This window comes from Microtus oregoni, unplaced genomic scaffold (genome assembly GCF_018167655.1).
Source record: "Microtus oregoni isolate MIOR12 unplaced genomic scaffold, Mior012 000021F_ref0000039, whole genome shotgun sequence".
NCBI classification, from domain to species: Eukaryota; Metazoa; Chordata; class Mammalia; order Rodentia; family Cricetidae; genus Microtus; species Microtus oregoni.
In genome coordinates, this window is record NW_024543080.1 from 7,392,942 (window position 1) to 7,418,366 (window position 25,425).

At 43.0% G+C, this 25,425-nt stretch overlaps 1 protein-coding gene across 1 annotated transcript in view; it reads right to left on the bottom strand.

The window, feature by feature from the left end:
• Window positions 1-14,135: 14,135 nt before the first annotated feature.
• The window catches only part of LOC121460661 (alpha-fetoprotein-like), a 32,557-nt gene continuing 21,267 nt past the window's right edge, over window positions 14,136-25,425 (bottom strand). The window contains 5 exon segments of the mRNA XM_041671112.1: window positions 14,136-14,433; window positions 18,807-18,949; window positions 18,951-19,037; window positions 20,603-20,741; window positions 23,570-23,667. Coding sequence (XP_041527046.1) covers window positions 14,136-14,433; window positions 18,807-18,949; window positions 18,951-19,037; window positions 20,603-20,741; window positions 23,570-23,667 — 765 coding nt within the window.

Here is a 25,425-nt window from a genome sequence, read left to right on the forward strand (position 1 = left end):
AATGAATAAATGACTCATGAACTAGTTGATCGTCTAAAATATTCTTTTTTTTTTCTTTCTGACAGGCTGACCTTGAACTCATGATCCTCCTGCCTCTGCCTCCTTCAACAAATCCTACCAGTGTGCACCACCACAACCTGTCTAAAATAGTCTTATAAACTCTACTATGCAAGCATCTCTTTGTTCACAAGTCTGATCTGGAGCTAGAAACTTTACTATATTTTTTACCTAACATCAACACCCTCCCCCTCCAAAAATACATTTCATTAGCTCGGGACTTTGAAATATCCATTGGCCAGCATTACTGTGGAATCTAGTTGTGGGCTATGCTGATCTGAGAACAGGAGGGCATTCCATTTGAGGCAGCTGGTGAAGGAGACACAACAAGTGTAAGCACTAGGTTGAAATATGTACATGGGAAACACATGGTAGGATGTAATCAGTAAGGCAAAACCCTTCCCTGACATCTATGTGTTCACCCAATAGCATCTAATACTAGGTAGGCTGAGCCACTGACATCAATATTTGATCAACAAAACCTGAGATTTCTCAAAACTATTACCGTTTGCCTTTTTCCTTACACGGCTTTATATCTACTCACTAGTGTATTGATCATATAATCTCATGGGGAAATTATTCTTTGAATCCCATTTCACTTTTGAGGAAAGTAAGCCTTGAAAAGGCTAGGAAATAGACTAAGGTCTTGCTCAGAAGAAATAGGTGGAAGCCGAACTCATGGCTAGTAGGGCGGATATTAAGAGCTGAGGTCTAGGAGACTGGTTCCTGGACCCTGCTCAGACGTCAGAATCTAAAGATGCTAAAGTGCGTTGTATAAAATAGAAAATTAGCATGTAACTTCCAGCCTCCCCATGCTTCCTCTCTAGCTCACTTACAACGAGAAATTATTTACTGAGATAATATAGGTAATAATTAATTTACTAGGACAATGTAAATGATAAGTAATTTACTAGGATAATGATAAGCAAATAAATGATAAACGATAAACAAATAGCTATTATACTATATTGTTTAGGGACTAATGACAAGGAAAGACACCTGCGCCTGTTTGGTATGGTAATACTGAAGTATCCTTACTTCAGCCTAATTCACAGGAGCAGGATTTGCATAGGGATGCCTGTTAGCTACTCCATTGGACAGCTGTCTGTGAAAGCAATGTGAATAACATGTAAAGGCTGGTGCTTTGCATAAGAAGTGTTGAGAGAAAGTATCTACTATATTTAAATTAGCACACAACATGGGCATCCCTCCTCCAGGGCAGCCTTATCTTCCACTAAGCCCGACTGCCACACCTATTTTACCTTTGTCTTCCAGCCAGTCAGACTGGCCAAGGCAGTGGCTCAGGGGGCAAAGCGCTTGCTTTGAAAGCAGGAGGGCCTGAGTTCAGATCCCCAGCATGCCTGGAAAGCCAGACGCGATGGTGCACATCTGCAATCCCTGGGCTCCCGTGGCAAGATGGGAAGTGGAGAATCCTGAGACTCTCATGGGCAAGCCAGTCTAGTATGCACTGTGGCAAACAAGCAGACCGTGACAGCCAATCCCTGAGCTTTTCCTACTACCACATAGCTGCCATGGCAATCCATGTGCCTACACTCAAACACACACACACACACAAGGCTAAAAACCCAATACAGAAACTACAGCCCAAAAGATCGCTCACATTCTCTGAAGCCTTCACTACTTGGCCAGTGGTTGAAGCCATTCTTGTTGTCTAGTTCTTAGCAAAGCTCTGTCCTTCAGTGACCTTTCCTGGTCTCTGTGACAGTGGGTGGTGTCAACACAATTCACTTATTTAATAAGCACTAAACTATTACAGTTTGTTTTATTACATAAAAGAATCAGAGAAAAACATTTAAAAGTCCAATTATAAGTCCTTTGCATCACTTTCAGTAGAATTTCCACTCCATAATGCTCAAATGAATACAAATATGTTAGGATCCATTTGCTGGGAACATCATCCTGGCATTACATATAGACTAGGAGCCAGACTCATTCAGGAATGTAATTTCGTTAGCATCTTCCCCTCAGTTCATCAACAGTAATTCCCAGAAGTGGCACAGACAGCTCCGTGTTGACCTTTAACTATTCACTGTGGGGGCCCAGCAGCCAGTTCACAGCCAGATGTGGCTGCACATTAAATGGTGCCCCACGTGATGGACTAAACCCACTTAAAAAACCTGAGAAGCCTTAAAAATAAGGGAGAGAGAGTTTAACACAGATTTTTGCTGTTTGTTGGTAGCGTGCTGTAGAGAGATTTCCTGATTCGGCAACAGTAGCAGAAAAAACGCTGTGTCATTTTAAAGCGCGACTTCCTGGGGCTGTGCCGCCATTGAGATCTCTGTCTGGCTCCTGCGGGAGACAGAGCTTTTGAATAGAGCATTTGGAGTAAAGTGCTACGATTTGTTTGATGGCAACTAGACTCGCTGTGTTCTCGGGTCTGCTCTGCTTGTTAGAAGCAAGCATGTGCTTTCTTCTAAGAGAAGCTTCCTGATTCAGCTTTAGCTGCAAAGCCTGCAGCTCATTAAGAGGTCCTGCCACGAAACACTTAAACAGTGTTGACGAAAAGCTGAATGCATGCTTTTCGGTTTTCAGCCGTAGCAGGAAAAAAGCTGCGCCGTTTAAAAATGCCGGCTTTCTGGGCCATCCTGCCAGGGCAAACTCTGACTGTTTGAGGCAGGAGGGCCGGCTACCAAGAGGACTTGAGTGTTGTCTGTTGTAGCTCACTTGCTGGCAGGGACCTTGAAATGCCATACAGTTGTTGCAGTAAACATGGCTACAGCCTGTATATCCGCCATGAGGCTGGAAAGCTAAGGAATGGACTGGATCTAGCTGGCAAAGCCACGCCTTTAGTCCTACTGAGATTGCTTGGTAAATTAAAGATTCATGTGGTCAGAAAAAGAGAGATATACAGTAAAGAGAGATTCAAAGACAGAGAAAATTTCTGAATGGTTTAATGTGTGTTAAAAATATATGCAGACTAAAAGTTGAAGTTCTTAAAGTAAAAAACAAAAAAAAAAAAGGAAGAGAGTTGTTGTGTGTGGTAGCACACGCCTTTAATCCCAGTGCCTAGAAGGCAGAGACAAACAGATCTCTGTGAGTTCAAGGTGTAGTAGCTTACACCTTTAATCCCAATGCCTGGGAGGCAGAGACAGGCGGATCTCTGAGAGTTCAAAGACAGCCTGGTCTACAGAGTTACTTCAGGTCAAAGATACAGAGAACCTGTCTCAAAAAGCAAAGAGTTAAGTAAAAATAAACAAAATAGAGGTTAAAACAAAGCTGCACAAAGATGGAAAATACACAGAGAATTTTGATACTGTATGCTATTATGCTCTCTTTAAATTATTTAAATGCTGAGGAAGGAGCAAAAGCTGCTAAAAGATATTTATTTATAAATGCTGCTGAACTAATCCAACATAGATATTTTGAATTTGGATCTAAGGATATGATACTTTGGAAAGGAGTTTCTTATTTTGTTTTCACAGAGGATGAGACGCTGTTTATTTCTTCTATTCCGATTTGGTATGATGGACCACGCCCTCCTGAAGGGTTGGTGTGAACGCCTTCAAAAAATTGCTTCGCTCAACTGCCAACTGAGATGAAACTAGCACACAGGTTATACCATGAAAGACCTAATTAACGACGCCCCCATTCAGCAGGAAGCAGTTTGGAGAGAAAACACTGCACCCATGTTCCCAAATATTGTTTATAAATGTTCTTTTACATTTAAAGGGAGAAATGATATAGGTATGAATAATTTGCACTGGTATGGATTTTAAGGTCAATTTTGTTATATGTATACGCATATTTCTGCTATTGATTAAGATATTGTGATTGTGTAGTTCACTTAAAATGTAATATATATAGCTTGTTAATAGATAATCATAATAGTCAAGTTTGTAGTCATGTTAGTTAAGATTTTCTAGATGTGCATAGATATATTTTAGATAGACATTCTTCATGTCTTTCAAAGATTACAGAATAGGACATTTAATGTTTTAATAACTGAGGACTTTTCATGACAATGAGACACTCTGCTCCTGGCAGCACCAATCTACTTCAAGAGGAAGATGGGCATCGAAGAGGCTCCTTATGGAGTTTGATAGCCATTTGGGCAAGAAACTGCTCTTGCCTGGACTATTGCATAAACTGGACACAGAGAACCCGCAGAGAGAGGACTACTGAACTTGCCTAAGGTGAGATGATCATTCGGGGCTTCTGATTCATGAAAGAGTCTGCGAGACATTCTGCAGGACACAACAGATAGTGACTGAACTGACTTTGAATTTTCCTGCTTTATGGAAATGTCTGCTGGATAGCATGGGCCTGAAGGCTGAAGATGGATGCCCCAACGGTACAGAGGAACTTTGGGTGACTGTCCAGGCAGCAAGATGTCTCTGTCATTTCTAGAGTTTTAAAAGTTGCTTTTTTCTTGTTTGCTTAGGTAGTATTGTATCTTTCTGGAGTCTTTGATGGAGTTAAGAATAGTTAGTTATAGTTATAGTTTTCCTTAGTTATGATAAAGATTATTGCAACTTTTACTTGATAACTGTTTTGTTATGTGTAATTTTGCTATGTTAAAGTTAAAGCCTTTTTTTTTTTGTTTAAACCGAAAAAGGGGAAATGATGGAGGAAGGTCTTTGGCTAATAAAGGAACTGCCTTGGCCCATTTTATTGGTTAGAGGATAGGTGGGAGGAGTAAACAGAACAGAACGCTGGGAGGAAGAGGAAGTGAGCTCAGTCTCGACAGCTCTCCTCTCGGGAGCAGACGCCTGAGAGAGACGCCATGCCCCGCTCCCGGGATGAAGCTCCGACCCAGGATGGACATAGGCTAGAATCTTCCTGGTAAGCGCACCTTGGGGTACCATACACAGATGATTAGAAATGGGCTAAATTAATATGTGAGAATTAGCCTAGAAGAGAATGGGCCAAGCAGTGTTTAAATGAATACACTTTGTGTGTTGTTATTTCAGGCATAAGCTAGCCGTGCAGGTGGCTGGGGTGCTGGGGACGCAGCCCCGCCACCCATACTACTACAAGCCCAGCTGCTCTGTGCTTGTACGGAGCTGCACCCAGCGGCTCAACCCTTACCGACCTGTCCTTCTTCACTTCCCATTTCAGAGATGGGCCAGCCCTGCCTCTGTGGCTGAGGCTGTTTGGAGTAGGATGTTCTTCACTTAGCCTCACAAGTGCTGGAGTTTATAAGCATCAACCTGACTTCCCAGAGTCCCAAACTTTCCAATGTCCTCTCGATAAGCTTGTTCTCATTTAGGTTAGCCGTGGTCTAACCCTATAAGTAACAATGAAAGAATTTCTGCTGGCAGACCGGCAAAGGTATTGTGCAAATATGTGGAGGAAATAATCTTTGAAAAATTCCACGGCCAGCTGGCCCCCAGGAACCTAAGGCAGGAGGTCTACGAGTTCAAGGCCTGTCTGAGAAACTTGGTGAAACCCTGCATAAAAACTATGAAAAAATAAAAAAGAGGTTCGAAGTGGTAAAGCACTGGCCTATCGTGTGTGAAACCCTAAATTCAATCTCTCTCTCTCTCTCTCTCTCTCTCTCTCTCTCTCTCTCTGTGTGTGTGTGTGTGTGTGTGTGTGTGTGTGTGTGTGTGTGTGTGTGAGACTTTCACCCAGGTATTCATCCTGGAAAAAAAAACACAAATGTTCATCCTGTCACATAAGTTTAGAAAATATCAATCAGAAAAACACTGATGATAATTTATGCTGGAGAGGTTGAAGGGCACATGCCTCTATTGCTGGTGGGAATGCAAGCTGGTACAGCCCCTTTGGATGTCAGTGTGGCGATTTCACAGAAAATTAGGAGACAACCTTCTTCAAGACCCAGCAATCTCACTATTGGGTTTATACCCAAAGGATGCTCAATCGTACCACAAGGGCATGTGCTCAACTACGTTCATAGGAGCATTGTTTGTCATAGATAGAATCTATAAACAACATAAATGCCCCTCGACTGAAGAATAGATAAGGAAAATGTGGTACATTTACACAGTGGAGTACTACACAGCAGAAAAAAGACAGCTTGAAATTTGCTGGTAAATGGATGAATCTAGAAAACATCATATTGAGTGAAGTAACTCAGACCCAGAAAGACAAATATCAAATGTATTCACTAACAAGTGGCTTTTAGACATAAAGAAAAAAAAAGCCTATAAATCACAATCCCAGAGAACCTAGACAACTAAGAGGACCCTAAGAGAGATATACATGGATCTAATCTACATGGGAAGTAGAAAAAGACAAGATCTCCTGAGTAAATTGGGAGCATGGGGAGAGGGTTGAAGGGAAGGGGAGAAGAAGAGAGGGGAACAGAGAAAAATATATAGCTCAATTAAAAAACAATTAAAAAGAGAAAATACTGATCAGAAAACCTGAAGCAACTGAGGAAGAGCCAGCATGAGATAATAAATACTCCCGTTTGCCCAGGGATGCATGAAGAAGATGCCCACTGAAGCCAGGCAAGAGTAGGGTCTAAGATTAACTCAGTCCAAACTGAAAGACAATGCAACATCCTAGTGCAGAAACTATGGAAGTCAAACCCTGAGTTATTACAACGGTGTGATAAAAGTAGGTGCTTTATGCTTTGTTTGTGAGCATGGAAAAGGGCAACTACATGCTCTCAGAAAGGATGGGAAATCAGGAAACTATAATTCAGACTCATAAAACTAGATGTGGCATGATTTTGTGCGGTTAATGGCAGACCACCACAGAGCCATGACTTCACTAATGGCGGCAGCTGTAATGTCTCTTTTGAGAGATAGCAGGGGAGGAATTGCTGACCCTCAGCAGCCTGGCCTGCCACTGTGAATAGGATTTCCAGGAAATGTGCCTTTGGATAGGCTATTTTAGTAGCAGTCTGTTAGCCGAGGGCATACATGTTACGGTTACAAAGCAGGTTCTTTCTTCCAGGCAACGTGGGAGGAATGACTTCCTTCTCTTCCCACCTCTATGATCTCCACCTTTACAACCTGGAAAGGATGCATGGAAGTAAGGAAGTTTAGATGTGTTCGTTAGGTTTAGGGGAATCCTTAGATGCTGAGTAAAGTTGAAAAAGCAAAAACTTGAATATAACCAATTACTCCAAGATTATAATCACAAGGGGATGAAATTAGAAATGGGGAATTTGCCCTGCTCCTCTTTATTTGTTATAAACCGCAGCATGCATTACTTCATTTTCAAACTTGTGTAATTAATCGAAAGAAACTGGGGCCAATAACTCAATGTGACCTGATCGATAAATATTCAGCTACTTCTCTTGCTTAACAGGATCATTGTTTTATCTTCATGATTATATCATGCAGTTGCAGTAACTGACAGTAGACTCACTAAGCTGGGAAGACTCAGCACTTACATAGAGTCTAGACTGCTAACATCGTTGCTTCTTTCTGCATTAACGTGTGTGAAGCCACATCTCAGAGCAAAATTTAACCTTTCTTATTCACTTCACATTGATCAGCAACCACGTTTCACGACAACTCTGCTAACTCTGTTAACTTTGCTCAAGTCTCATATTCAGTGACTTGAGAAACAGCTGGGCAGTAGCTACCCTTTCTCACAGCAGGGTTCACATGATTAGACTTCAGATTCTCTGCCAAGAGAACGTTCTCCTTGTGCCTGCTAACGACTGTAGTCCCGTTGCTTCCTGAACCTTGGACTGTCTAGATTCGACCTGGGGTGCAGGTAGATAGGGAGAGGTTCTACACACTTGGGTGCTTCATCTTCATCACGAAAAAGGGGCCAGCTCCCGAACTGTCCCATCTCCTTGTTTTCTTTTCTCACCACTGGCTCTGGCTGGTCTCCTCTTAGAAGTTTCTTTGGCTATGGGGTCACATCTTACGGCATATCTTCTGTCCTGTCTAAAAGTTCTTTCCCCTCTCACGGCCCAGAGAATAAACAGCAGGTCTCAAGCTCTCCCACTTTCTCCTTATGCTGGCAGAACAGGTTTACCTAACTGATGGTCACAGTCTCAGGAAACAAAGGAAATGCCTCCAGGTGTTGGCAGCAGTCAGCTCTCACAACCACCTCAGGGAGCCAGCCGGGCAAGCCCTCTCCTGGAATCTCAGCTCCAAGAAGACCAGGACATCCCAACATTCTATTTATTCTTTGTCCATAGTCAAACCCAGAATCCATCTACCAAGCCAGAGGTATAAACTTCTAAAGAAAAGGCTTCAAAATATTCTCATCGTTGATTTCTACCTTTTAAAACCAAGTCTCTTTGTGCATTTCAAGGTTTGTTTAAAACATTTTCTAGTTTTAAATAATCATTTTAATATTCTCCCAATTCTCTCATTTTCTTTCCAGTGTTGTTTTCCAGTGGCTTCTTTATTTCTATGGCTACCCATGGTTCTGCCTTCTCACCCAAAGCCAGACCTATGGAAACCTTGGGATAGGTAGAGGTTAAATGTCCATCTTATGAAGATGGCTTTACTTTTTGTGAAAGCCATACACATTTAAATTTGAATTTTTATCTTTTCCCAAGCTCAGAACGGCTGTGCTATCCCGACAGTTCGCACTCAGCCACCCAAGGCAGGAGAATAGTGTCGCTAAGCTCTGCTGTGTGGCACTCGTATTAAATGAATGTTTAACTTTTATTCCAACTTAGAGTGGATCCATCAGGACAGAACCTCATTGTTGAGAGGGATCTGTTAGATGACTTGCTGGAGGCATAAAGTTCAGAGAAATAGCAGAAGGAAGCCACTGTGAGTAATTAAAGCCATAAAGAAGGTTATTATCTTTGAAAATACTTCAGAGAGCATTGCTAAATGTAGTCCCAGCCCTGGCCAGCCCCAGCCTGCCTTGCTCAAAGTAGAGGGGCCTGTTTTTTTAATGACTTAGTCACATGCCCCTGCACAAACCCTATTACCTAGCATATCTACCTCCCAGTCAAGTTCGCAGACAAGCTGTCCCTCCCCGCTCTCCTGCATGGACTCCTCCTCGCTGAGACTTTCCGCGAATCTGTGGAGTCACATCCTATGGCATGCTAGGCAGCTTAGGTTGCACAACTTTACAGTCCTGTGAAAAATCACATCCATAACTAAATACAGTGACACTAATTATAGAAAAATGGTCTCCTGATGATGAGTTTAGCGTGTGTGTGTGTGTGTGTGTGTGTAACATGTGTGTGGGTTTAGCATGTGTGTGAGAGTTTAGCGTGTGTGTGTGTGTGTGTGTGTGTGTGTGTGTGTATGTGTGTACATGCACCTGAACATACTCTGGCCCCATCTTTCCTCTTGTGTTCCTCACCCACTGTGTTCATGAAGTTCTGTCCATGCAGGAAATGAAATCCTCAGCTCATGCTCTCAAACAACAGGAAGGGGTTCTTCCTGATTGTGCCCCAGAAATTCCTAGGGAGCAAATGACCTAGGACCCAGGACCCAGGACCCAGGACCCAGGACCCGGGACCCAGGAATGAGGTTAGTTCTGTATCATCAGGTATAAATTCAGCATTTTCAATATGTAAAATAACTCTTTCTGCGTATTGTGAATCAGTGACTATATTAATAGGTTCCTTAAAATCCCTTAGCACCATAAGAATGGCATATAATTCCGCCTTCTGGACAGAATTATAAGGACTTTGTTCCACCTTACCCAAGTCTTCTGATTTGTAACCTGCCTTCCCTGATTTATTGGCATCAGTATAGAATGTACGGGCTCCAGTTATTGGAGCATCACGGACGATTCGAAGAAGAATCCAAGAAGTTCTCTTTATGAAGTTAAGCCTCTTGCTTTTTGGATAGTTGTTATTAATGTCTCCCAAAAAATTACCACAAGCTCTTTGCCATGGTTCATTATCTTCCCATAATTTCTTTAGTTCATCAGCAGTGAAAGGCACTATAATTTCTGCTGGGTCTATGCCTGCTAGTTGACGAAGTCTCAGCTTGCCTTTTATAATTAACTCAGAGACTTTTTCCACATTAGTCTCCAGTTTCTTACTTGGTTTATGTGGTAAAAAGATCCATTCCAGAATAATATCATCTCTCTGCATTAAAATTCCTGCAGGAGAAATTTTTGATGGTAGTATGACAAGAATACAATCGAGCTTTGGATTCACCCTGTCCACATGTGCCTGTTGTAATTTTTCCTCAATCATTGTCAGTTCCTTTTCTGCTTCAGCTGTTAATTCTCTGGGACTGTTTAAATCTTTATCACCATCCAAGGTTTTGTTCAAATGAATTATTAAATCAGGTGTTATTCCAATAGCTGGTCGTAGACTGGAAATGTCTCCTAACAGTCTTTGAAAGTCATTAAGAGTCTGTAGACGATCTCTCCTAATTTGTGCTTTTTGTGTCTTAATTTTTTGCAAACCTATTTTATAACCTAAATAATTAACAGAATCTCCCTTCTGAATCTTTTCAGGAGCGATTTTCAATCCCCATTTCGGTAAAAGTATCTGTATTTCTTCAAACAGTCTGTTCAAGGTATCCATGTTTGAATCGGATAACAAAATGTCGTCCATGTAATGGTATACTATAGATTTGGGAAATTTCTTGCGTATTATTTGCAATGGTTGGTTCACAAAATATTGGCACAGGGAGGGGCTATTTAACATACCCTGGGGGAGGACGGCCCAGTGGTACCTCCTCAAAGGTTGAGAATTGTTATAAGTAGGCACTGTGAATGCAAATTTTTCTCTATCTTCTTTTTGCAAAAGTATAGTAAAAAAACAATCCTTTAAATCAATAACTATGAGAGGCCATCCTTTTGGCAATAAAGAGGGCAAAGGAATTCCAGATTGCAGAGGGCCCATAGGTTGAATAACCTTGTTGATGGCCCTGAGATCTGTCACCATTCTCCATTTACCTGATTTTTTCTTAACCACAAATACAGGAGAATTCCAAGGGCTGGGAGATTCTTCTATATGTCCAGCATCTAATTGTTCTTGTACCAGCTGTTCTAAAGCCTGGAACTTTTCCTCAGCTAAAGGCCATTGCTTTGTCCATATTGGTTTCTCAGTCAACCATTTTAGAGGCAAGGCTGTTGGTATCTCTGAAGGGACATCAATTGCTTGTTCTTGTACAGCCCGAATGGCCGGTTTTCTCCGTTTGTAATATCTTTTAATATTATTCTCAGAAATATAGGCTCTAGAAGTAGCAGGAATGTTAATTTCGGTATTCCATTGTTGTAATAGGTCATGACCCCATAAATTCATTGCGATATTGGCTACATATGGCCTTAATTTTCCTATTTGTCCCTCTGGCCCTATACATTCAACTCACCTCGTGCTGTGCCTTACTCGAGATAGGGTTCCAATTCCCAGGAGCTGAACATTTACATTCCGAAGAGGCCAACACGGATGCCAAGATTCTGGGGGTAATGATACTTACATCAGCACCTGTGTCCAGCAGGCCAGTAATAAAAATGCCATTTACACACACTCTCAGTTTAGGTCTTTGATCATTTATAAAAGTTTGCCAAAACACACGTAACTTATCTTTCTGATCATTATTGCTTGTAAGAGTAGGCATGGAGCTTCCTAATTGTCCTGATGAGGCACGTTCTCTGCAGAAACTGGAAATGACTGAACCCCCCCCCTCACGTTTCCTGTCTGTATCTGGTTGCCTTGTCTATCTCTTGTAGACCTGCATTCATTCATCCAATGTCTGCCTTTTCCACATCTTCTACATAAACCTGAAGGCTGAGTCCTCCTATTTCTGTTATTTCTAGAAGATGCATTATTATTATTATTATTATTATTATTATTATTTCTGAAAGATGCATTATTATTATTATTTCTGAAAATCCATTGTCTACAATTCCTTTTCATATGACCCATTTTGCCACAATTAAAACATTTGGTATTCTGGTATCTCCTTTTACCATTGGAAATTGCTTCTTCTACCCATGCTTCAGTGCCATAATCAAATGTATCAACGTTGAGTGTATGCAAGACCCATTCTTCCAAGGGCACTGATCTGAGCTTTAAAGGCCCCAAAATCATTTTGCATTCCACATTTGCATTTTCATAAGCCAAAGACTCAATCATTATACGTCTTGCTTCTGGGCCAGATATCCCTATTTGTACAGCCTTAGTTAATCTTTGTAAAAAGTCACTAAAGGGTTCTCTCTGACACTGTTTAACTCTGACAAATGATTCCATTCTCTGTCCTGGGTCTTGTACCATGTCCCAAGCCCTTAAGGCTGCTGTAGTACACATGGAGAGTGTGTTTTCATCCAAATTAGCTTGTTCCTGAGGGTCGGAAAAGAGCCCTTCACCTAGAATTTGATCTAGGGAAATGTCAATTCCCTTCGCTTTTTCCTGCTGTTCTAAGAGTCTAGCCTCTTGCCTGAATAAGCATTTCCATTTCAATTGTGGTCCACTCTCAAGTACCGCAGAGCTCAGCTGGAGCCAGTACGAGAGGGTTGCTCTGCTTGTCGTGGCCCAAGATCTTAGCATCTCTTTAACAAAAGAGGCTTGCATCTCAAAAGTCATGATAGCCTGTTTAATTTCCTTGAGGTCATTCATACGGACAGGTTCCCATGTATCCTCCTTGATGACCCTAGGGTTTCTGGAACCAATCACCTTCTCTGTTGTTATTACTGGAAAGGCAGGTAGAGCTGTAGGTAGAGCTTTGTGGAAATTGTCCCGGAGAGATTTACCCACAGATGTAGTTAAAATTTGCCTTTCTACCCTTTGCTCTTCTTCATCAGAATTTAGAAATTCCTCAATCTTTTCAATTCTATTCACCATTGCCTTTTGCAATATCTGAATCTCCTGTCCAGAATTATGTTCCAAAGCCTTCATTGAGGATTCTAAAGTATGAAGTTTGTCCGTTAGAGATAACATCTCATCTTTGGACATAATTTTTATGGCTTAAACTGTGCCTTCTTGTATTGACAATCTTTCCGTCAATCTGTCATAAGCTTTAGACAAAATCCGATTGTCACATTCAGCAATTTTGATTCTCTCAGTTAATGTTTCATTTCCTACAGAAAGGGACTGAATCTTATGATCCAAATCAGCTGTTCCCTCTTCCATAGTAATGAATTTCTCCTTAATATCAGCCACTAATGTTTCAGTTCCTACAGAAAGGGACTGAAGCTTACAATCCAAATCAGCTGTTCCCTCTTCCATAGTAATGAATTTCTCCTTAACATCAGCCTGGAGAACTTCAAACTGATTCTTGAGAAGATTATTGTCATTCTCAATTGTTTTTAAGCGTTCAATCTCTGCCTTAAGAATCCTGGATTCGTCTCGTAAAGACTTTATCATATTTCTATTATCAAACCATTTAGTGCCAATGAAAACTATGAATCCCAGAAGGATCCATAGATGTGGGGTGATAGACACCTCTTGTAAAATCTCCCACATGGTACAATTAAAAAACTGTTAAATTCTTGAATAGTAACGTGTTCAGACATTTTATTTATAAAAGAAAATTTTTTTACCTGCAATGATTGGTTCCTGCCAGTGGTGGTCTCTGTGTTTTTGGAGCCTGTCCTGGAACTAGCTCTTGTAGACCAGGCTGGTCTCGAACTCACAGAGATCTGCCTGCCTCTGCCTCCCAAGTGCTGGGATTAAAGGCGTGCACCACCACCGCCTGGGTGGCCTCGAACTCACAGAGATCTGCCTGCGTCTGCCTCCTAAGTGCTGGGATTAAAGGCGTGCGCCACCACCGCCTGGCCAAGTCACTTTGGATCAGACCAAATTTGCCACTGTGGCGGCTTTTGTTGCAAAACTGCAGGTACTTGAGCTTCTGCTAATTCAAGCAGTGGGGTTCCCCTGCAAACTTAGCCAAGGCAGGCAGGGAGGGGTTAATTGCTCTGGCGAGCAGGCGGGGCAAAATGGGCCTGTGTGGCCGAGTGTGTCTCGGACTCGGTACTGGGGCCCGAGTCACGAACTAAAAAACAGCACCCGGGGGCGTGCTGTGTTAGCTAGAAGGCTACGTGCTTGAGTCGGGGGCAAAATAGCCCCACGTTGGGAGCCAAGCAAAAACCTCACAATTTTCTCTAACAGATGTTTAAACTTGTCTTTTTTTTTATTTCCAATTTTTAAATGACTCCATTTCTCTACCGCTAGACTAGGCCTTCAATCCCTCCTCCCACTCCTGCCTGTAAGCATCCCCTCCCCTCTGGCACCGTAGGTGTTGTGTCTAATTCTCCTATTTTTGTCTCAGTCTTCTAAACATACATAACTGGTAAGACACCCAGAGCCCAGGCATAGCATGGTCAGTCACTCCTACACATCTAGTCCTCGAGCAGAGGGAAAGGGTTTCCCTTGCAGCAACACTCAGCATCTTCTGTTGTTTACTCAAGAGACGAGATACCTCTTCCTGAAAGCATGGTTCCTGCTCTTCTGCGTGGCAGCACATCGCCACCAGCTCCGTGAACTCCGCGCCAACGGCCTGGAATGCATCCTCTGCCGCTTGTGGCCTCTGCTTCACGAGGTTACTGAGGAGCCTAAAGCAGAAATAAGGGGGGTTGGATGGGAGGTTAGCACCTGAGTTGGCAAGGCCAGGCTGTCTTACTGGCTTACCATCCTTGCCCGCCTTACGCTCTCACGCTCCCGTGCTCTTCAGTTAAAGATACTGAAAAGGGACATGATGGTCTCATAGTATACACAATGTGCACCTCTAGCTTCGTCTTTCATAAGCATTTTTCCGCCATTCTACCTTCTTAACATAAAGGTCACATGACTTCAGTGATCGTTACATAATTCTTGCTAAGGTGAGCAGCTTTGTTTGCTGTCATTCTCTTGCACGTGAATGAAATGCAGTGCCTTAGGGTTTCCGGTTTCACTGTGCATTCTGAGCACCTAACTTCCACATGAACATCACCAGTCTGATGTGGTGGAAGCCGAGAGCCTCCTGCATGCACTTAATGACAAGACCTGTAAGTGAGTCTGAAGATTCAGCAGCTTGCCTGGCATCTCAGAATTCCCTCAGGGATGACTCTTTCACAGCTAGCAAGAGAGTTTCGGCCACCATGTTTTCCTTCCCTCCCTGCCTCTCTTCCTCCCCTCCCCTTCCTTTCTGTTCTGCTTTAGGACAAGAGAAATTTAACCACTAGGGAAATGAGAAAGAAGAATAAGTAGACGATCGCTGGCACAGAAATGCTACAGCAGCAGGCTGTAGCACGAGCCAGCAGGCCCTGCATTATTAATCAAATAGGACCCAAAGGCTGGTGGGCAGGAAGCAATCTGCGGAAGTGGGCACCCACCCTACGAATACGACATCATGTACTCCTGTGCCGCACATGGATTTATAGTGTGTGTCTCTACACTGTGGGCTTGAGTGACAGAATTTTCTTTTCTATTTGCCTGTATTTTATAAACGATCACAGTTGCATTTATTCTCAAACAAATCAATATTTTATAAAAGTCAGAATATACAATTTTTCTAGCCAGCAGTTCTATAAATATTCAGTCTTTATTCTTTATTAGACCTGACCTGAAACCCTCTTACAAGTGCTGCATGTTCCTCTCTCCATGCCAACTATGTACACATAGTTTGGGTGTCGAACCCAATCAGTTTATGCCGCCTTTGAATACTAATTATCAGATTGTAGCAAACTGATTATTCAGAGAAATACAGACTTCTTCCAACTGCAGTTTGCTGTGTTTTCTCTCAAAATATGTTTTCCTATTGAAACAGAATCGCACTGGGAAACTGTAAAGGGACTAGTTTAACTCGGGTCCCAGGCCACAGACACTAACCATCACGGAGAAGATCAAATCATGAACCTTGGCAGCCTGCACCATGTGACTTCCCTGTGTGTAAACATCTGTTTGCAGTTCCCCTGTCTAGTCTGGGCCATTAACATCCCAAAGTAATGGAAGGAGACAGGAATAGATGGCATACTAAAAGACTGAGTAGAGAACCTACTGGAGCGTCTAGCACATTGAAAATACTCAATAAGTGAGTCTCAAAAGAAATATCAATCTGTGATGGTAGTGCTGGTGATGATGGTAGGATCACTTCACCCATTTTGAATTATGTTTCTTCAACTAGGGTCTCCTTTTCTAAGACGTGCACGCTCACACGCTCACACACACACACACACACACACACACACAAATGACTCCCTCTTCAGGGCTCTCCTATGCCTTCACTTACTAGCAAATCATCAGGGAGTGTCTTGGCTAGTCTTAAGTAAGTCTTCAGTTGTAATGAAGCTCCCTCACAAGCACTCCCCTCTCTCTTCTCACTCACAACTGCGAGTTCCCAAACACCTCCATGACTTGACACCTCCCAAACAAAAGCTCTAGTCTGGTCTCTGGAAGTATCCCAGCACTCGGCCTTCTTTCTGCCAGCCCTTCAGCCAAGTTTCTGGATGCAGTTCTCGGAATGGCCAGTAGAGAGAGGATGAGCACATGGGTTGAGTTCGGTAGTTCTCCCTGTAACAAGGAGAAAAGGCCCTGTGCCTGGGCGGGAACATCCGGGAGTTTTGATACTCTGGCCACTTTGAACCCCAAAGCTGCCATTTCTTTACCAGGGATGGGGATGGGAGGGCTGTAGGGCAGTGCTGCCTCGCTGCAGGCTCACCCCATCACGGTCACACGGGGGCGCGGGGGTGGGCCTTTGGGGTCGTTTAACCTTCCCTGTCCCTACCTCTCCACAGCCCCAATCTCGACCTGGCTGCCTCTAGTCCTCTAGTATTTTCCATACTTCAGTTTCTAGTTTACCTTTTAAATTTTTATCCACTTAGGAAGAAGAAGACGAGTTGGGAGCGTGGGGTGCCAGGGGGAAGGAGGACGGGTTGAAAGGCAGAGGGGAGGAAGGAAGGGAAGTGGGGAAAATGTATAGCTCAGTAAGAGCAATAAAAAAAATATGTCCGGTTTAACCCTTATTACTACCAATTTGTTTCCAAGTTTTTGTTTCTACAGTATTAGTGGTCCTATCATTTCATTTAAAACAAATGATTGTTTATATACTATTTAAAATTAATTTTCAAATTATAATTTCTTATATTCTCACATCAAGCCTGGGCTAATTGTGCTAACTTACAGTAGCCTTTAGTGGAAAGATCCACTATTTAGTGTTTGATGTTTAGGTAAATACTATAGGCATAGACACATTTCCATGGCCAAATGTAAGTTTGCAAGGCAATGGTCATCGTTGTTCTCATCGTTCCCTGGAGGTCAACTACAGATTAAGTTATTATATTTAAGATTAAAATAAAATAACTCTGTCTCATTTTCACTTAACCATCAGGTAACAAGAATATGTTCATTTTTATTATTGGAGGGAGGAAAAGGAGTAAAATGATGTAATTATGTTATAATCTCAAAAATAAAATTATATATATATATATATATATTAAAAAATGTGTCCATAACGCAGAGTGCCTGTGAAGTATTTTTCACTGTAGTTTCAGAAGTAGAACTGTGATGGGAACTGGCAAGAAAACAGACTTCTATAATGAAAGGAGGAGTTTTTTAATAATTAAACACTTCTAATGATGGAACAGGCAGCAGTAACTACGAATAGCTATGAAGAAACTACAAAGTGTGTTTTGGAAGGCGTTCCTAAATTTGATGTTGGGAGGACTTGCCACTCCTCCAATGGTGCTTTGACTTCATGTTTTCATAGAAAATGGCTTTGGAATGCGTATGTGCTATATTGGAGCATCTAGGGTCAGCTTGCCTCCTTGTATTATAGTAAGTCACTGCAAAGCTTCATCTGGTGCAAAGAATTGCATTTAAAGAGAAAAAGGAAGGGCAGGGGATGTAGCTCAGTGGGGCAGTGCTTTCTTAGCTAGCATGGAGTTCAGAGTTTGGTCACCAGCAGAGTAAACCTCTAATCTCCACACTCCAGGGGTAGAGAAGGAACGCAGATTCAAGATCACCCTTGGCCACATAGTGAGTCGAGGCCAGCCTGGACTATGTGAGACTCCCCCCCTCCCCCCCTCCGCCCCCGCCCAAGAAGGAAAAAAATCAAGGATTTGAAGACCTACACTCTCATCGATACTGCCTTTCTACCAGCTGCACCCGTCCCCCACCTACTACCTTCAAAAACCTGCTCTTATGAACTAAGGCTCCTAACAGCCCCTGAAGATTGCACAAATGGATATAAGGACATGAGGAAATATCCCCCGTTCGGATGGAGTAGTCCAAAGGACTTTCTCAACATAAGAGTCCTGTGAAATCCTGGTAAGTTCTGCTGTCTAAATGAGTCCTTTTAAACTTTTAATTAATTAGTGTGCTTGTTTATGTGTGTGTGTGTGTGTGTATGTGAAGTGCACATGAGCACAGAAGAGGGTATCAGATCCCTTGTAGTTGTAATTACAGGTAGTTATGTCTGACATCCTCCTGACATGGATTGCTGTGAACAAAACCCAGGTCTTCTGGAAGTACAGTGTGCATCTTAACCACTGGGCCATCTCTGAAGCCCCCTCACTGATTCTTAAGAACAAACCGAACAGATCACTTTATCGCAAGATTTTCCTGACTTCCATTTCCGGTGTAGAGTGTCACTTTCTCAGAAGAAAAAGGAAATACATCACTCCCAAACTTCTTCCACAGAATGCTTCCTGCATGGAACACCGTATCAGACTAATGCCTGGACGTCAACATTTTGGAGAAATTATATTAATGTATCCTCTGCCAATATTTTTTTTTTTAAATTTGCTTCATTCTCATTAACTGACCAAGCAGGAACTGCAACACAGTAGCTATACTGACTAATTTGCCTAGTCGATTGAATTCCATCTGAGTTCCAACAGAACATTTAGTTGCTGTATTCATTATGCAGAAGGCATAGCAGTAGCTGCCTTAAATTTCCCCCAATCAGCCCCCTTGTTGGTTGCAAACACCAAAATGAACACAGGCTTACTTTTGCTTTTCAGTTTGGAGCTCGTCCTCCTGTACTCGGCACAAGTCCTCTTTAAGGCTGATGATTTGGTCACAAGACAAAGGTGGAGGAATGTAAGTTCCGTCAACGTGCAGGTCATCAAAGCAGGGCTTTCTGAAGGCATAGGTAGGAGTCGTCGCAGCAGCGGCCCACTCCAGCGTTGACATGCTTGGCGTCATGTCGTCGGCACAGAGCTCCAAGGATCAGCTTGGCCTTTTCCAGAGGAGAGTTAAAACGAGAGCGGTGAGGTCAGGTTGTGGTCCTTTAGCCACAGACAATGAGATTCTATTTGCGCATGCCCAGGTTGGATGCGCACGCCCTAGCACCACCTGGATTCACTTTGCGGGGGAAACAGAAGGTTGTCAGCGTGGGCTGAGCCACAGTTTGTGCTCCGTCTCGTGTCACTGTCAGGCTAAGGTGCTTTTGAGTCGTCTCCATCATCTGATAGACCAGCTTTAGCATGAGATTACAGTTTCTTAGTCCCACCCAACCCACCAATTCAGCATCAAGCAGCAAGCCCACCCTACGGCCTATGTGACTTTATGTGCAGCTGCCGTTGGGACTGCTCAACAAGCTCCAATCCAGTGTCTTCCAACATCGTGTAGCTGACAGCGTAACTGACTGCAGAACTAACACACGGCAGGTCCTCCATGGGTGTTCAAAGGCATGAGCACGGAGTCTGGTCCCGTCTGCGTTATCTCCCTCATTTTCTTGACCTCTTCTAGAATGTCTCCTTACCTTGCTTTAGCTCCGATGCCCACAGCACAAATACTCACTGTAACACTGTCTGGAAACTCTGTCTGTGTGACCCTCTGAGTACACTAGCCACCAAAGTGCCCTGTCACTCATGTTTGTGAGGATGAAGTTATCCAAACCACTCAACACAAATGTTGAATAATGAATTTGTCCATTTTAGAAGTAACAAGGCAACTTCCCCAAAGCAAAGTTCTAGGAACATACAAATCTAATCCGATGAACTCCCCAAGAAAAACATGATTCCATAACAAAAAATTAAAGTTAAAATGAAGGAAGTGCTAGATATTAACTTTGGATTTTTAATTCAAATAACTATGCTTTATTAGAAGAAAGGTTATAGTGAGTTAGCATAAAGAATACAATCTACTGCGAGTATAGGACAAATGAAATTAGCACTAAACAAGAATTCAGAAGCTAAATCTCAGAGGCTAGAGCCCTGCGTTGCTCAGGGACAGTCTCCATGGTGACGCAGCCATGGTTATAACCATGCTTCAAGAGACCTTGAGGGAAATGTACTCAAGGCCACCCTTGCCCTTCTTTTCAGCTCACGTGAACTAATCTTCCTATTTTAATTCAACCTCTCTAATATTTTGATGGAGGAAAAGGCTAGGCTATTACTACAACCAATTGCCTCTAGCTCTGGGACCACGTTGCTCCTTGTGAATGAGCACACTTGGGCATGAACAGATAAAATATTATGAGTTCCGCGAGCCTGATTCAAGCATCTGCAGCATCATTGAAGCTGTCCACAAGGTCAGTTTGGTCAACTTTAAGACCCAGGCCGTGGACTCTTGTAGGTGACCAGGGGAACGTTTTGCGAAACTGATACAGGCTTGAGAGCAGACAGTCCTCCCCTGCTGCTAATTAAAACAGTCAGCTTGAGCCACCTGGAAAGCGTCTCCCCTGAGGACTATTAACCCCCACTGGAAGGTCAGAGATGAGCCTGCAGAAATGAGGTTGATTCCTGGGGGCAGGAGAGCAGAACTTCAGGCAGATGGTAGGTGCCTCAAGGGTGACCTTACCGCATCCTCCACGCAGGCAGACTGCAGCTCGTCGCTTAGTGGGCAGCATCTCCTGGCAGCTGCTGCCATCTTCCTTGAGGATGCCACCAACTCCTGCAGAGACAGCTGTGGGGTTTTCTTAGTATAAAGGATGGTAAGCCTAAAACGATAAGTCCTTCTTACTCGTGGTAATATGCACAAACAGAGAGATATCCATCTACACCAGCGCTTCTCAGCCTGTGGGTTGTGACCCTTTGGGGGGCTTCACAGGGGTTGCATATCAAATATTCACATTTTGATTCATACCAGTAGTGAAATGACAATTATGAAGTAGCAATGAAATAATTTTATGGTTGAGGGTCTGCTCTGGAATAATCCTTCTGTATATTGTATAAATATATGTCGCTATGATTGGTTTAATAAACAAGCTGACTGGCCAATAGTTGAACAGGATAGAGTCAGGTGGGAAAGCCAAGCTGAGAATGATGGGATGAGGAGGGGCAGAGTCGGAGGCATCATCAGTCAGATACAGAGGGAGCAGGAGTTGAACATGCCACCATGCTAATAAAGATACCATCACATGGCAGAGGGTAAATGAGGAATATGGGTTAACTTAAAATGAGAGAGCTAGTTAGTAATAAGCCTGAGCTATTTACTGACCGTTTACAATTAATATAAGCCTGTGTGGTAGTTTGAAGTGGTTTTTAGAATGGAAAACTTCACCTACAGGGCTCACCACAACATGAGAAACTATTAAAATGTTGCAGCATTAGAAAGGTTGAGAACCACTGACTGACAGTTTCCCATGGTAGTCAACATTATCTCTGATATAAGAAGAACGAGGCATTAGACGAGGGTTAACAATCTCTTCTGCCATCCTGATGGCTCAGAGGGTAACTGGACACATTTGTTGTTGTCCTCATACCCATGCCCTCTTCCGTCCTAACCCATTTTTAGTGGACTAATCAGGGATACGTTCAAAGCTAAAAATCAGACCTAGAGTAAGCAGTTTCTGAGAGGAGCCACGATGAAGCTCCTAGGGACCATTTGCCTCGTGTGGAGCACCTCGTGTTCTCCAGGGACTCACACTCCAGTGAACAGGGGCAGACAAGTACTGTGTGTGCCCAGTGCAGAGAGCTGCCAGTGCTGTGAGCTAAGTCAGAACTTTAAAAAGGTTCAAGTCTCCCGCCAAAAATGAGGGAAGGAATTGCCTCTGCCTCCCTCCATCTTTCTTAGTGCGACCACTTCAGAAAACCTTAGAAGACTTTCTCCTCTCATTGAAGCACACACAACGCGCATTTTAAAACTAATCTACATTTTCATCAGCTTTATGAGTCAGCAATGTCTTCTTCAGAGACCGAGGATCTAGGGACAGGCAGCTCCCCCTTTTCCCCAGTTCTTGGCTGTGGGGAGAGCTTACCTTGGGGGAAGAGTCCTATTGCAAGTTTAAGACCTCCTTGCTTAAAGATGTAAGAAGGTTTTTGGGGGTGGGGCAGGGCTGTTGATCTCTACAGACATAGTGAACGAGAGCTAGGTAAATTGGCAGGTAAAGCTAGGGTGAGTTTGGCAAGCAGGCCAGTCAAATCATCCTGAGCGCTAGTCATTGTTCAGAATGAGTTCACCAGTTACTGTGCGCAAAGGGTTGTGTCTGCTTAGCTGTGACCAGGGACTGGGACTTCTTTCTGTTTTAATATTTATTCAATTAAGAATAAGCTAGTCTATTTCAATATTACCTTGACAAATTTTGTTTCTAATGTTATTTCCCTAACAGGACATAAAAGATGGTCTCTTTCCCATCAAGAAGGTCAGGCAGGGTATCCCGAGGAAAGGTCTTCGGAACTGAGAAATGACCATGCCTCCAAATGAGCCAGGTGAGGGCACAGGATGTGGGATTTGGGAAGTCACTGACTGTGAGGTTTGTTGTTTCGTTGGTTTTCTTTTGTTTTTGGAGGGGGGTTAGATATGATATCAGTTTTGCATCATTTTTAAGGTAATGGCTTCTATGAGAAGAATGCACTGGGAATTCACAATAGTCAAAGCAGAGCGTCACACTGTTTTAAAGTCCTTCTGGCAACACAAGTAAAAGAAAATGAGGAGACTTGGGATAGCAAGTAGTGTTGAAGACAGAGCGACATGAAATGGTTTTGAAGAGAAAGACTGCAGACTGGCTTGTTCAAGACCACAAACACCTAGAATTAACTGCCGAATTGCTAGAAGAAGACACATGGAAGAAGGAGAGTTTCTATAGCAGCCAGGGAGAATCTCAGGCATGGGTTCTATGTCTTCTGGAAGATTTTATTCCATTCTAAAGCAGAGAGCCACAAATCTAATCTTTACAATGGGCATTAGCAACTGAACACAACATAACAGGAAAGCACTGAGCCAAAAACCCCGCCTCAAGGAGCCAGGATACTGTCTGTGCTCCATTATTTTGGACATTTAATTTAAACTCGATATTATGAGATACTATATCAAACTGAACTTTTCTTAGTACTGTGTTTCTAAACAGACCATTCTAGCAAGACCTCAGAAATTCCTCAAGTGGGCTTTACTTTTTGGTTACTTAATCATTGATAAATAGGATTTGCCAGGCTCTCTATACCCAAGGTGTTCGTAGTCCCTTTGACAAATAACTAAGGCATCCATCTTTGTCACCATACTAGCCTTGCCTGGAAAACCTGACTTACGAGTGCGAAGGAATTTTGGATTCTAATCTCTATTGCAGCTTTGACTCCAAGTCCTGGTCAAAGCCCCGAGGTAAAATGGTCAGGTGGGAGAGTCCATGGTGGCCCTGCAGGGCTGCTTTGCTCCCTGACCTCAGTGGCAGCTGGGGAACTGGGCTTGGAAGCAGGATGGAGGCTGCCGAATGAGCACAGGAGGCTAGTAAACGCTCAACCGAAGAGTGGATACAAATTCTGAGAAAATCTTAGCATGGGGATTAACCAATAGGCACTGACGAGGACGGAGCTGGGCCACCTGGGAACATGCCTGTCCTGGAAGTTACTGCCTCCTAATGTCCTGTGTAAGTCACAGTAAGTTTTCACAAGGTCACGACTTTCACGGACCACTCTTTGAAACATCTCTTTCTGAAAAACAGACATTGTGAATGTTTATCCAGGGTCACAACAATATCCCTTGAGATGGGATTACATTTTCCCTAATAGTTTAATAGCAATATTTGCTTAACCAACTCTTTTTTTTCCCAATTAGTGAGTTTGGGAAACTCAAAAAAAAATGATTTTTTTTGAGAGAGAGAAATCATCATGTGCTCTGCGGGAAAACAGTAAAACAGCATGATTGAGTGTTTATCTTACCATCATATAGACTTGTTTGAGGGCTTCAGTGACAAATTCTATAACCATAAGGCAAATCAGTCATCAAGCCAGAAAGAGAAAGGAAGAGGCAGCATATAGATCTCTTTTACTGGTCAGTGTGTGTGTGTGTCCCAGTGCGTGTGTATGTCTTAATGTGTACGTATGTATTCCAGTGTGTGTGTATCCCAGTGTGTATGTGTGTGCGTATGTCCATTGGTTCAGTTAATAATTAGCCTTATTAGCAGCATGCATACAATATAAACATAAACTATACAGGTATAGAGATATCAAGGTGTGATAAGAAGTTATGGTCTAATATAAACATTAACAGTCATGGCTATAAAACATGCCACAATAATATACTGAAAGGGACCAAATGGGATTTTCAGAGCTGAAAGTAAATCAAAGTGTTCTTGAACCATGAAATAGACTCCAGGGAGAAGGCATTAGTAACCCTGCAGACTCAACTCTTGGACAAGAGCATATCCCCTTAGTAAGCCTTACCCTGATAAGCAGTGTTTGGCATAGAGAAAATTCCCTCTGACTTGTAAGCAAGTGGCCTGAGCTATATTCTTTTCCCTGTCTTATTGCGGTGGCCCATTAGACAAATCACCTGACCTTCTGAACTTTAATCTTATCTACAGTAAGCACTTAGAAACTGTGGCATTGCCTGATTTCCCAGGCTACCAAGAGATTGATTCAGTTGGGTGCTATGTTAAGGCTGCTGTATAGCATAACCTCTGACCACCCACGCTCCTGCATGGTGCCGAAGCCGTAGGTTCCTGTGGAAGCTGTCTTGATTATCAAGGAAGTCAGGACAGGAAGGCAGGAGCTGGCACAGAGGTGCTGGAGGAGTGCTGCTTACTGGCTTGCTCCCCTTGACTTGCTCAGCCTGTTTTCTTATCAAACCCAGGACGACCAGCCTAGGGGTAGCCCCACACTTAAGGGGCCTGGCCTTCCACATCAGTTGCTAACTAAGAAAATGCCCTACAGGCTTGTCTGCAGACTGATCTTCTGGAGGCATTTTCTCAACAGAGGCTCGCTCCTCAACGATGACTCTAGCTTGTGTCAAGTTGTCACAGAACTGTCCAGTAGAGTAGCCTGTGATTTCGAGCGAGTGTACCCTCACATAGCCTTCTCTCTAGAAACAATAATACCAGCTGGACCTGCTTGAACTCAGCACCAAAAGAAATATACCTTTGCTCTTCATTCCTTCCTCATTAGTTTGTTCTTCAAGGCAGGGTTTCTCTCAGTAGCTGTGACTGTCCTGGAACTTACTCTAAAGACCAGGCTGCCCTTGAACTCAGAGAGATCCACCTTCCTTTGCCTCCCAAGTGCTGGGATTACAGGCATGCACCGATACCTCCCAGATAGTCCCTGCTTTGGGTAAAGCATCAGTTAGAGTAACAAAAGTCAGAACTTCCTAGGCCTTGTTTGGTAATTCATGACTAACTATCAAAGCAAACGCTTGTGGGAACTCTAGCTTTCCCATAAAAATGCGTAACAAGAGATGGTGACTGTGATCAGGCA